Source organism: Hyla sarda, chromosome 9 (assembly GCF_029499605.1).
Source record: "Hyla sarda isolate aHylSar1 chromosome 9, aHylSar1.hap1, whole genome shotgun sequence".
NCBI lineage: Eukaryota > Metazoa > Chordata > Amphibia > Anura > Hylidae > Hyla > Hyla sarda.
In genome coordinates, this window is record NC_079197.1 from 68,706,357 (window position 1) to 68,720,442 (window position 14,086).

Here is a 14,086-nt window from a genome sequence, read left to right on the forward strand (position 1 = left end):
TAAAATAAAAAGTAAAAAACACTACATATACACATACCCCTACACAGCCCCCCTCCCCTCCCCAATAAAAATGAAAAACGTCTGGTACGCCACTGTTTCCAGAACGGAGCCTCCAGCTGTTGCAAAACAACTACTCCCAGTATTGCCAGATAGCCACTGACTGTCCAGGCATGCTGGGAGTTTTACAACAGCTGGAGGCCCCCTGTTTGGGAATCACTGGCGTAGAATACCCCTATGTCCACCCCTATGCAATCCCTAATTTAGGCCTCAAATGCGCATGGCACTCTCACTTTGGAGCCCTGTCGTATTTCCAGGCAACAGTTTAGGGCCACATATGGGGTATCGCCGTACTCAGGAGAAATTGGGCTTCAAATTTTCTGGGGTATTTTTTGCTATTACCCTTTTTAAAAATGTAAAATTTTTGGGAAAACAAGCATTTTAGGTAAAAAAAATTTTTTTTTTTTTACGTATACAAAAGTCATAAAACACCTGTGGGGTATAAAGGTTCACTTAACCCCTTGTTACGTTCCCCGAGGGGTCTAGTTTCCAAAATGGTATGCCATGTGTTTTTTTTTTTTTGCTGTCCTGGCACCATAGGGGCTTCCTAAATGCGGCATGCCCCCAGAGCAAAATTTGCTTTCAAAAAGCCAAACGTGACTCCTTCTCTTCTGAGACCTGTAGTGCGCCAGCAGAGCAATTTTCACCCTCATATGGGGTGTTTTCTGAATCGGGAGAAATTGGGCTTCAAATTTTGGGGGGTGTTTTCTGCTATTACCCTTTTTAAAAATGTAAAAATTTTGGGAAACCAAGCATTTTAGGTAAAAAAAAATAAAAAATGTTCACATATGCAAAAGTCATGAAACACCTGTAGGGTATTAAGGTTCACATTACCCCTTGTTACGTTCCCCGAGGGGTCTAGTTTCCAAAATGGTATGCCATGTGTTTTTTTTTGCTGTTCTGGCACCATAGGGGCTTCCTAAATGCGACATGCCCCCAGAGCAAAATTTGCTTCAAAAAGCCAAATGTGACTCCTTCTCTTCTGAGACCTGTAGTGCGCCAGCAGAGCAATTTTCACCCCCATATGGGGTGTTTTCTGAATCGGGAGAAATTGGGTTTCAAATTTTGGGGGGTATTTTCTTCTATTACACTTTTTAAAAATGTAAAATTTTTGGGAAACCAAGCATTTTAGGTAAAAAAATATATAATTTTTTTTACATATGCTAAAGTCATGAAACACCTGTGGGGTATTAAGGTTCACTTTACCCCTTGTTACGTTCCCTGAGGAGTCTAGTTTCCAAAATGGTATGCCATGTGTGTTTTTTTGCTGTTCTGGCACCATAGGGGCTTCCTAAAGGTGACATGCCCCCCAAAAACCATTTGACGCTCCTTCCCTTCTGAGCCCTCTACTGCACCCGCTGAACAATTAACATAGACATATGAGGTATGTGCTTACTCGAGAGAAATTGGGTTTCAAATACAAGTAAAAATTTTCTCCTTTTTACCCCTTTCAAAAATTCAAAAATTGGGTCTACAAGAAAATGCGAGTGTAAAAAATGAAGATTTAGAATTTTCTCCTTCACTTTGCTGCTATTCCTGTGAAACACCTAAAGGGTTAATACACTTACTGAATGTCATTTTGAATACTTTGGGGGGTGTAGTTTTTATAATGGGGTCTTTTATGGGGCATTTCTAATATGAAGACCCTTCAAATCCACTTCAAACGTGAACTGGTTCATGAAAAATAGCGAGTTTGAAAATTTTGTGAAAAATTTCAAAATTGCTGCTGAACTTTGAAGCCCTCTGGTGTCTTCCAAAAGTAAAAACTCATAAATTTTATGATGCAAACATAAAGTAGACATATTGTATATGTGAACCCAAAAAAAATATATTTTGAATATCCATTTTCCTTACAAGCAGAGAGCTTCAAAGTTAGAAAAATGCAAAATTTTCATTTTTTTCATCAAATTTGGTGATTTTTCACCAAGAAAGGATGCAAGATACCACAAAATTTTACCACTAAGTTAAAGTAGAATATGTCACGAAAAAACAATCTCGGAATCAGAATGATAACTAAAAGCATTCCAGAGTTATTAATGTTTAAAGTGACAGTGGTCAGAATTGCAAAAAACGCTCCGGTCCTTAAGGTGAAAAAGGGCTCGGTCCTTAAGGGGTTAAGACTGCCAATTGTCATTGATGTTAAAGAGAGTAACACATAGTATTAAGAGGAAGGATATGTAGACTTTTAAACCTACAGTTGAATATGAATCCCATAAGAAAAATTAAAAAATATGCTTACTGATATTTTAAAAACATTTAAATAAATGGTACATATATTATCAATTCTCCAAAGGTATGCAAAACCTTTGCGCACCATTTTAAAAACTGTGTTTTAATCTCATAACCTATACTCCTCTATTGGAAATATCAAATAACACAAGGTAATAAAAACAATCTCAATCTGTATATACTCTAAAAATTTTATGTGCAAAATTGAAAGCGTTATGATTTTTAGAAGGTGGTGAGGAAAAAATGAAAATGCAAAAACGGAAAAACCCTGCGTCCTTAAAGGGGTACTCCGCCCCTGGCATCTTATCCCCTATCCAAAGGATAGGGGATAAGATGTCAGGTCGCCGCGGTCCCGCTGCTGGGGACCCCGGGGATCGCATTTAAATAAATGGTACATATATTATCAATTATATATATACTATATATTATAACATATATATTATATATATATATATATATATATATATTATATATCATATATCATATATATTATATTATATTATATATTATAACATGTATATTATATATTATTATATTATAACTTATATATTATAACATTTAAATAAATGGTACATATATTATCAATTCTCCAAAGGTATGCAAAACCTTTGCGCACCATTTTAAAAACTGTGTTTTAATCTCATAACCTATACTCCTCTATTGGAAATATCAAATAACACAAGGTAATAAAAACAATCTCAATCTGTATATACTCTAAAAATGAACAAGTACTACTGTAATATACAAAATAGAGTTCATTGGATTTTTACAAACTAACTAAATAGGTCATAACAAGTAAAAAATTCCCTAGCACATAAGACATATAACCCCAAAAACCAGCAGTGGAGCCCCCATGAAAAATGTCACTGTGTATAACTATGATTACAAATGTATAAGTATTATGACATATCACATATACATAGTTAATCCTACTAACATATATTATATAGATCACAGTCCATTATGTTTCATGCATAATTCACTTCATCAGGAGGTGCTATCACCATAGGTGCTCATCTTAAATATCATGCCTATCAGCAGATGGAAGAGGCCAGGGCCGGTTTTGGGCTTAGCGTAGACCTGGGCAAAAGTAAAAGTTGTAATAGTGCACTAGGCAGATTTGCACATTTTTGGTCACATCAAATACCATTAAAAAATATCTAAAAAACTATTGAAAAGTCCTATCAAAACAAAAATGGTACTGATAAAAACTACAAATCACAGCACCAAAAATGACCCTCATTAACCCCTTAAAGGGGTACTCCGCCCCTAGACATCTTATCCCCTATCCAAAGGATAGGGGATAAGATGTCAGATCGCTGGGGTCCCACTGCTGGGGACCCCGGGGATCACTGCTGCAGCACCCCGCTATCATTACTCCGCAGAGCGAGTTCGCTCTGCACGTAATGACAGGCAATACTGGGGCTGTAGCATCGTTACGTTACGGCTCCGCCCCTCGTCACGGCCCGCCCCCGTCAATACAAGTCTATGGGAGGGGGCCATAGACTTGCATTAAGGGGACGGGCCATGATGTCATGAGGGGCGGGGCAATGACATCACACTGCTCCGGCCCCTGTATCGCCCGTCATTATGCACAGAGCGAACGTGCTCTGTGCAGTAATGATGGCGGGGTGCCGCAGCGGCGATCCCCGGGGTCGCCAGCAGCGGGACCGCGGCGATCTGACATCTTATCCCCTATCCTTTGGATAGGGGATAAGATGCCAGGGGCGGAGTACCCCTTTAAGGACGCAGGGTTTTTCCGTTTTTGCATTTTCATTTTTTCCTCTTCACCTTCTAAAAATCATAATGCTTTCAATTTTGCACATAAAATTCTATATGATGGCTTATTTTTTGCGCCACCAATTACTCAAAAATCCACGTCGAAACGGAAAAAAACTTAATTGTGCGACAAAATTGAAGAAAAAATTTCATTTTGTAACTTTTGGGGGCTTCCGTTTCTACGCAGTGCATTTTTCAGTAAAAATAACACCTTATCTTTATTCTGTAGGTCCATACGGTTAAAATGATACCCTACTAAGGCTGGGTTCACACCACGTTTTGTTAAATACGGCTCCCGTATACGGTTGGGAGGAGGGGGCGGGGCTTAATCGCGGCGCCCGCACTCAGCCGTATTCGGGAACCGTATTTAAAGTATGTCTATGAGCCGACCGGAATGAACCGCAGCCTCCGGTCGGCTTCGTTTTCAGCTGTATGCGGTTTCCCGACCGCAGGCAAAAATGTGGTCGACCACGTTTTTGCCTGCGGTCGGGAAATTGCATGCGGCCGAAAACAAAGCCGACCGGAGGCTGCGGTTCACTCCGGTCGGCTCATAGACATACATTAAATACGGTTCCCGAATACGGCTGAGTGCGGGCGCCGCGATTAAGCCCTGCCCCCTCCTCCCATCCGTATACGGGAGCCGTATTTAACAAAACGTGGTGTGAACCCAGCCTTATATAGGTTGGATATTGTCATACTTCTGAAAAAAATCATAACAACAATTTATATGTTAAAAATTCTCATCTTCTAACCCCTATAACTTTTTTATTTTTCCGCGTATGGGCTGGTATGAGTACTCATTATTTGCTCCGTGTTCTGAAGTTTTTATCGGTACCATTTTTGTATTGATAGGACTTTTTGATTGCTTTTTATTCCTTTTTTCATAATATAAAAAGTGACCAAAAATACGCTATTTTGGACTTTGGAATTTTTTTGCGTGTACGTCATTGACCTTGCGAGTTAATAAATTATATATTTTTATAGTTCGGACATTTCCGTACACAGCGATACCACATAGGTTTATTTTTATTTACACAGGTTTTTTTTTATGAGAAAAGGGGGGTAATTCAAACTTTTATTAGGGAAGGGGTTAAATGACTTTTGTTAAAGGACAACTGCAGCGCAATATACACTTATCCCCTATCTACAAGATAGGGGATAAGTGTTTGATCGCGGGGGGTCCGACCGCTGGGACCCCCCGAGATCTCCTTAACGGGGCGCCGCCATTAGATCATAGTGAGCGCTAAGGCGCGTAGCGTCGACCTAGAGGTCGACGGTGACGCCCCCGTCTCCTCCCCGTCCCCATACAGTTCTATGGGGGAGCCGGGGAGGCACGAACACTGCCTTCCCGCCTCTCCCATAGAGATGCATGGAGGAGGCGTGCCGGCCGCAACGTCATGCTGCGGCAGTCACGCCCCCTGCACAGGGTAGATTGGGGATAGGGGAGAAGTGTATATTGCGCTGCAGTTGTCCTTTAACTTTTTTTTTCACTTTTTTTTTGCAGTGCTATAGCTCCCATAGGGAGCTATAGCACTGCACACACTGATCTCTTATGCTGATCCCTGCAAAGCCATAGCTATGAATAGCACCCGGGACTGACCCAGTGTGATGCGGGGTCACGGTGTGACCCCGTTTTAAAACACTGGGACCGGGCGTAGGGCGTACAGGTACGCCCTACGTCCTTAAGAGGTTAATCCCCATATACAGAATAATAAGAGTTATAGGGGTCAGAATAGTACAATTTTAAGCATTCTCATTTTTGTACAAAAACTATAGTAAAAAAAAAAAAAACTATATAAATTGGGTATTGTTGTGACCGTATGGACCTACAAAATAGAGATAGTGTGTCATTTTTACCGAAAGGTGCACTGCGTAGAAACACAAGCCCCCAACTTTTACAAAATGGCGTTGTAATAGTGAGGTTCGGAACCAGTGCGTGGTTTAGTCTAAAGGGGCGGCACGCCTTCTTTACCGTGAGGACTGTGAATTTATGGAACGGTCTACCTCAGGAACTGGTCACAGCAGGAACAATTAACAGCTTTAAAACAGGGTTAGATACATTCCTGGAACAAAATAACATTAAAGCTTATGCAGAATTATAAAACTACATCCCTTTCCCTTATCCCCTTACATCCTTCCCTTCAATCCCCTGGTTGGACTTGATGGACGTATGTCTTTTTTCAACCATACTAACTATGTAACTATGTAACTATGTAACTATGACACGGCATGCCTGCTACCCATCACCACTAAAAGCAGCCACTGCTCTTTGTGGCAGAGGGCACCACCACCACCACCATGCCTGATCCTAAGGTGGGGAGGGTGGTATGATGGAGTTTCATGCGCCCCAGACAAATTTGCATCCGCTCCTCCCCTCAGGTCTCCTGACATTTCCAAACCAGCTCTTCAATATACATTACTTGCCTTCACCTCTGTATTACTTGCTTTGTATTACTGGCTACTGCGTGTGTGCCGCTGTGGCCTCTGAGCCTCCCACCTGCCTCCTTCCACCTGCCTGACTTCCATCATCCTGCCAGTTTTCTCACCCCCACCATCCTCACACTAAGGCCCCTTACACACTGCAGTTGCTACCCATCGAGAACGGCCATTAAAGTCTCTTTTTTTTCTGATGAATTTAATGGTCGTTCTTGTGACCGGGAGCAACGGGCAACAACTGGTCCCAGCAGCTCCCATTTACTATTTTGGGGACCACCGGGCACCATTATTTTTAGATGGGATTAATGGGAGAAAAAGACGGCACAAGCAGTAATTTTTCTCCCGCTATTTCCCCGGGCTCCCCTCGTCGGCCGTCACACTGTGTGAAAGAAGCCAATCACACTCCCATTATCCTCCCACTGTCCCCAAACACACAGAGACATATAAGCATTTATATACAAGCGTATACCTTTATAGCAATTGCATGCTATACTTATATACACACACACAGATCTTTATTTGGAGATACATGAATATAATCATGTTGATGTAGTAATTTATTTATAAATATTTATACATCGCTATATGCATTTATAAATGTACACGCACATATATATCAGTCTCTCTCTCTCTCTCTCTCTCTCTCCATATACACACACACACACATGTATAATCACAAAAACAAACACACACAAATATATATCATGTGTACAGTGATCCCTCAACATACGATGGTAATTTGTTCCAAATGAACCATTGTTACTTGAATCCATCGCATGTTGAGGGATCCATGCAATAGTAATATAGAAAGTTATACTCACATGTCCCCGCCGCTCCGGACCTTCACCGCTGCCCTGGATCATCGCTGTCATCACGTCCCCAGGGTGTCCCCACTGCTCTGGACCATCACCGCTGCCCTGGATCGTCGCTCTCCATCGCTGTCATCAGGTCGCTGTGCAAGCTACCCTATTGGATGACGGGACAGCATGCGGGACGACGTGATGACGACAGAGAGCGATGGCCATGCAGCGGAGCCTGAAGAGGACAGTCCGGAGTGGCGGGGACAGTCCGGAGTGGCGGGGACGGGGCACCTTAAATGACTATTCGGCAGCAGGTGAAGCAGTCTGCGCTGCTGGATAGTCATTTATGCGATGGCCCCAGCATACAAAAGCATCGTGTGTTGATGCTGCCTTCAACATGCGATGGCCTCTGAGAGGCCATCGTATGTTGAAATTATCGTATGTTGGGGCCATCGTAGGTCGGGGGATCACTGTTTATACATGCTGTACACACACAACACACTATATATGCATGTAAGAAAAATAGTTCACGTCTGGCTCTGGCCTCTGGCTGTCCGGGCATGCTGGGAGTTGTTGTTTTGCAACAGCTGGAGGCACTCTGGTTGGGAAACACTGCACTAGATATAAATATACTTAATTTTACTGAGAGCTGGCTGGGGGCAAAGAATACTTTAGCAGCTAGGTGTTGATGGTCGGATTCTGTGCTTCATGGAGCCTGCAGGCTATCTCAACCATCGGCCAACAGGCAGATACACTGTGCGAATCTACCAGCAGCAGCAGGAGGAGGAGCTGGTGGTGGTGGTGGGGGGTTTGTTAAAGGAGCCCGGCCTCACCCTGCCAGCACTACATGAATGGTCTCTGCTGACAGCTTTTAAGAAGCAGCGAGGCTCACTTCTAATTGGTGCTGGCTGCACTCCCACACATTCTCCGAGCCGCAAACACTGCAGCAGCCCACAGGGTGCCCTCTGGGGCATTGGGGCCCTGGGCAATTGCCCGGTTTGTCCCTGGAGGGAGCCCCGAAACCAGAAGGAAAATCACTTTGCATCACTGCAAGGCTCCGATGAATGACGTTCCTGCCCTAAACAGACACTAAAGATCCCCTTCCGACTGGAGTCTACATGCATTGGGCACTGGAGCTTGTGCATCCCTATTTAAAATTGTTCAACATTATCCGAGCATGATCACTAGATGTCGCTGCACTAACTTACAATATATCTCTCACCTCTGAAACACAACTCATACTACTGTATACAAATAAATAATTTGAATACAGTGACTGAATGTGCTAGTGAACCCTTACATATTGAATATATATTAAATATATTTAAAGTACATATATTTTGTGCAAAATATTGCATCTTGTATATTATGCCCTGCATAAGCAGACCATAAAGTGCATGTGAAAAAAGTGCTGGTGAAAAATATATAATACAAAATTCCATATTTATTTTAGCAAAAATGTTATATTTATATAAACATTCCAACCTACAAACTAAATACCCTTTACACTGCAAAATACCACATCAAAACAGTCATACTTTTAGTAGCAATATGTAGGTTATACATTGGGGCAAAAAAGTACTTAGTCAGCCACCAATTGTGCAAGTTCTCCCACTTAAAAAGAGGAGGGGGGGCTGTAATTTTTATCATAGGTATACCTCAACTATGAAAGACATAACCATAAGAAAAAATCCATAATATCACTTTGTTTTATTTGCAAATTATGGTGGAAAATAGGTATTTGGTCCATAACAAAAATTCATCTCAATACTTTGTTATATACCCTTTGTAAACAATGTCAGAGGTCAAGTATTTTCTGTAAGTCTTCACAAGGTTTTCACACTCTGTTGCTGGTATTTTGGCCCATTCCTCCATGCAGATCTCCTCTAGAGCAGTGATGTTTTGGGGCTGTCGATGGGCAATGCAGAATTTCAACTACCTCAAAAGGTTTTCTATGGGGTTGAGATCTGGATACTGGCTAGGTCACTCCAGGACCTTAAAATGCTTCTTGCGAAGCCACTTCTTCATTGCCTGGACGGTGTGTTTGGGATCATTGTCATGCTGAAATACCCAGCCATGTTTCATCTTTGATGCCCTTGCTGATGGAAGGTTTTCACACTTTTTCCTTTACAAAGATCAGTCTTTGGTTTCATCTGACCATATGACATTCCCCCAATCCTCTTATGGATCATCCAAATGCTCTCTAGCAAACTTCAGACAAGCTGTGACATATACTGGCTTAAGTGGGGGGGACACTTCTGGCACTGCAGGATTTGAGTCCCTGGTGGCATAGTGTGTTACTGATGGTAGCCTTTGTTACTTTGTTCCCAGCTCTCTGCAGGTAATTCACTAGTCCCACCTCTCCCCCCCCCCCATGTGGTTCTGGGATTTTTGCTCACCGTTCTTGTGATCATTCTGACACCACAGGGTGAGATCTTGTGTGGAGCTCCAGATTGAGGGAGATTATCAGTGGTCTTGTATGTCTTCCATTTTCTAATAATTGCTCCCAAAGCTGGAGGACAGGTAATGAGTGGAGGACAGAGGAGACTCTTAAAGAAGAAGTTACAGGTCTTTGAGAGCCAGAAATCTTGCTTGTTTGTAGGTAACCAAATACTTATTTTCCACCATAATTTGCAAATACGGTAAATTCTTTCAAAATCAGACAATGTGATTTTACAGGCCTCTCTCATCTTTTTAATCCCTTAACGACAGCAGACATAAATGTACGTCCTGGAGCAGCGGTACTTAGCTCACCAGGATGCACATTTACGTCCTGTGTATGACCGCGAGCATCAGGGCGGTGCTCGCGTCATACACGGCAGGTTCCAGCTGCTAACAGCAGCCGGGGACCCGCCGGTAATGGCTGACATCCGTGATTGAGCGGATGTCCGCCATTAATCCCTCAGATTCCGTGATCAGTACAGATCAAGGCATCTGCGGCAGTGTGCATGTTAAAATAGATGATCGGATCGCCCGCAGCGCTGCCGCGGGGATCCGATCATCTGTAATGGAGGATGGAGGTCCCCTCACCGCCACATGTGTAAATGTCCGAACTATCAAAATATACTGTTAACCACTTAAGGACCTAGGGCGTATGGATACGCCTTGACGTCCTGGTACTTAAGGACCCAGGGCGTATCCATACGCCCGTGGGAATTTCGGTCCCCGCCGCGCTCCGGGTGGGGACCGGGCCGGGGTGGCTGCTGATATCAATCAGCAGGCACCCCGTGCAAATGCCCAGGGGGGTCATCAGACCCCCTCCCCCCCGTCGGCGATCGGAGCAAATCGCAAGTGAATTCACACTTGCGATTTGCGCCGATTCCGGGTCATACGGGTCTATTGTGACCCGGTGACCCGGAATAGAAGGGGGATCGTGGTTGTATAAGACACCCACGATCCCCCTGTAGGCATAGGAGTGAGGTGGCAGGGTTGCCACCCCTCCTATCCCTGCTATTGGTCTGCTATTGATTGTCAGAGGCGACGACCAATAGCAGACCGGGGGCGGGGGGGTTAACTTTCGTTTTCCCCGTCCTGCCCACCCACAATAGGCGGGGCAGAACGGGGAACCAAAGGGGACCGGGCGCCGACGTCCACTTACCCGTCCGGAGGCTGCGGCGACGTTGATCGGCGGGCGGCGTCACATACGTCTGAAGAGGACGGCTGCCGGGATCCTACGGAAGTCGGTAAATAGATCTGGAGGGCTACAGTCTGAGACCGTGGTCTCTAACTGTAGCCCTCCAGATGTTGCAAAACTACAACTCCCAGCATGCCCAGACAGCTGTTTGGGCATGCTGGAATATGTAGTTTTGCAACAGCTGGAGGGCTGCAGTTTGAGACCACTATACAGTGGTCTCTTAACTATATCCCTCCAGATGTTTCAAAACTACAACTCCTAGCATGCCCACATAGCTGTTTGTTGTCTGGACATGCTGGGATTTGTAGTTTTGCAACATCTGGAGGTCCACAGTTTGGAGATCACTGTGCAGTGGTCTAAAAACTGTAGCTCTCCAGATGTTGCAAAACTGCAATTCCCAGCATGCCCAGAAAGCAAACAGCTGTCTCGGCATGCTGGGAGTTGTAGTTGGGTACCTCCAGCTGTTGCATAACTACATCTCCCAGCATGCCCTTCGGTGATTAGTACATGCTGGGAGTTGTAGTTTTGCAACAGCTGGAGGCACACTGGTTGGAAAATAGAGTTAGGTAACAGAACCTAACAAGGTTTTCCAACCAGTGTGCCTCCAGCTGTTGCAAAACTACAACTCCCAGCATGCACGGTCTGTCAGTACATGCTGGGAGTTGTAGTTTTAAAACAGCTGGAGGTTTGCCCCCCCATGTGAACGTACAGGGTACATTCACATAGGCAGGTTTACAGTAAATTTCCTGCTTCAAGTTTGGGCTGCGGCAAATTTTTTGCCGCAGTGCAAACTCCTAGCGGGAAATTCACCGTAACCCGCCAGTGTGAATGTACCCTAAAAACACTACACTACACTAACACCTAATAAAGGGTAAAACACTACATATACACCCCTTACACTGTCTCCCCCCCCACCCCCCCCCCAATAAACAATTTAAAACGTCTTGTACGGCAGGGTTTCCAAAACGGAGCCTCCAGCTGTTCCAAAACAACAACTCCCAGCATTTCTGGACAGCCACTGACTGTCCAGGCATGCTGGAAGTTTAGCAACAGCTGGAGGCACCCTGTTTGGCAATCACTGGCGTAGAATACCCCTATGTCCACCCCTATGCAATCCCTAATTTAGTCCTCAAATGCGCATGGTGCTCTCTTACTTCAGAGCCCTGTCGTATTTCAAGGAAACAGTTTAGGGCCACATATGGGGTATCTCCGTACTCGGGAGAAATTACACTACAAATTTTGGGGGGCTTTTTTTCCTTTTACCGCTTGTGAAAAGGAAAAGTTGGGGGCTACACCAGCCTGTTAGTGTAAAAAAATTAAAAATTTTACACTAACATGCTGGTGTTGCCCCATACTTTTTATTTCCACAAGCGGTAAAAGGAAAAAAAGACCCCCAAAATTTGTAACGCAATTTCTCCTGAGTACAGAAATACCCCAGATGTGGGCGTAAAATGCTCTGCGGGCACACAACAAGGCTCAGGAGTGAGAGCGCACCATGTACATTTGAGGCCTAAATTTTGGAACTACACCCCTCACCGAACGTGACAAGGGGTATAGTGAGGCTGAACACCCCACAGGTGTTTGACGAATTTTCATTAAAGTTGGATGGGAAAATGAAAAAAATTTTATTTTTCACTAAAATGCTGGTGTTACCCTAAATTTTTCATTTTCACATCGGGAAATAGGAAAAAGCCCCCCAAATTTGTAAACCCATCTCTTCTGAGTAAGAACATACCCCATATGTGAATTTAAAGTGCTCTGCGGGCGAACTACAATGCTCAGAAGAGAAGGAGCGCCATTGGGATTTTGTAGAGAAAATTTGTCCGGAATTGAAGGCCACATGTGTTTACAAAGCCCCCATAGTGCCAGAACAATGGACCCCCGACACATGTGACCCCATTTTGGAAACTACACCCCTCACGTAATTTAATAAGGGGTACATTGAGAATTTACGCCCCACAGGTGTCTGACAGATTTTTGGAACAGTGGTCCGTAAAAATGAAAAATTAAATTTTTCATTTGCACAGCCCACTGTTCCAAAGATCTGTGGGGTGTAAATACTCACTGCAGCCCTTATTAAATTATGTGAGGGGTGTAGTTTTTAAAATGGGGTCACATGTGGGGGGTACCACTGTTCTGGCACCACGGGGGGCTTTGTAAACGCACATGGCCCCTGACTACCATTCCAAACTAATTCTCTTTCCAAAAGCTCAATGGCGCTCCTCCTCTTCTGAGCATTGTAGTTCGCCAGCAGAGCATTTTACGTCCTAACATGGGGTATTTGCATACTCAGAAGAAATGGGGTTACACATTTTGGGGGTCATTTTCTCCTATTACCCCTTGTAAAAATGTAAAATTTAGGGGAAAAACTGCATTTTAGTAAAAAAAAAAAAATTTCATTTACACATCCAACTTTAACGAAAAGTCGTCAAACACCTGTGGGGTGTTAAGGCTCAGTGGATCCCTTGTTACGTTCCTTGAGGGGTGTAGTTTCCAAAATAGTATGCCATGTGGGTATTTTTTGCTGTTCTGGCACCACAGGGGCTTCCTAAATGCGACATGCCCCCAAAAATCCATTTCAGCAAAAGTTGCTTTCAAAAAGCCAAATGTGACTCCTTCTCTTCTGAGCATTGTAGTTCGCCCGCAAAGCATTTTATGTCCTAACATGTGGTATTTCCTTACTCAGAAGAGATGGGGTTACAAATTTGGGGGGGCATTTTCTCCCATTACCCTTTGTAAAAATGGTAAATTTGGGGGAAAAACTGCACTTTAGTGAAAAATTTTTTTTTTTCATTTACACATCCGACTTTAACGAAAAGTCGTCAAACACCTGTGGGGTGTTAAGGCTCACTGGACCCCTTGTTACGTGCCTTGAGGGGTCTAGTTTCCAAAATAGTATGTCATGTTGGGGTTTTCTGCTGTTTTGGCACCATAGGGGCTTCCTAAATGTGACATGCCCCCCAAAAACCATTTCAGCAAAATTCCCTCTCCAAAATCCTATTGTCGCTCCTTCCCTTCTGAGTCTTCTAGTGCACCCGCCGAACACTTGACATACACATATAAGGTATTTCCTTACTCGAGAGAAATTGGGTTACAAATTTTGGGGGGATTTTTCATCTATTACCCCTTGTAAAAATTAAAAAACTGGGTC

General features: G+C 43.7%; 1 protein-coding gene across 1 annotated transcript in view; it reads left to right on the forward strand.

The window, feature by feature from the left end:
• ARL13A (ADP ribosylation factor like GTPase 13A) overlaps positions 1 to 14,086 on the forward strand; it is a 253,573-nt gene that overhangs the window by 165,922 nt on the left and 73,565 nt on the right. Inside the window, exon 6 of the mRNA XM_056540554.1 lies at positions 4,020 to 4,039. Within this exon, the coding sequence (XP_056396529.1) occupies positions 4,020 to 4,039 (20 nt within the window). The remainder of the gene's footprint in view (positions 1 to 4,019; positions 4,040 to 14,086) is intronic.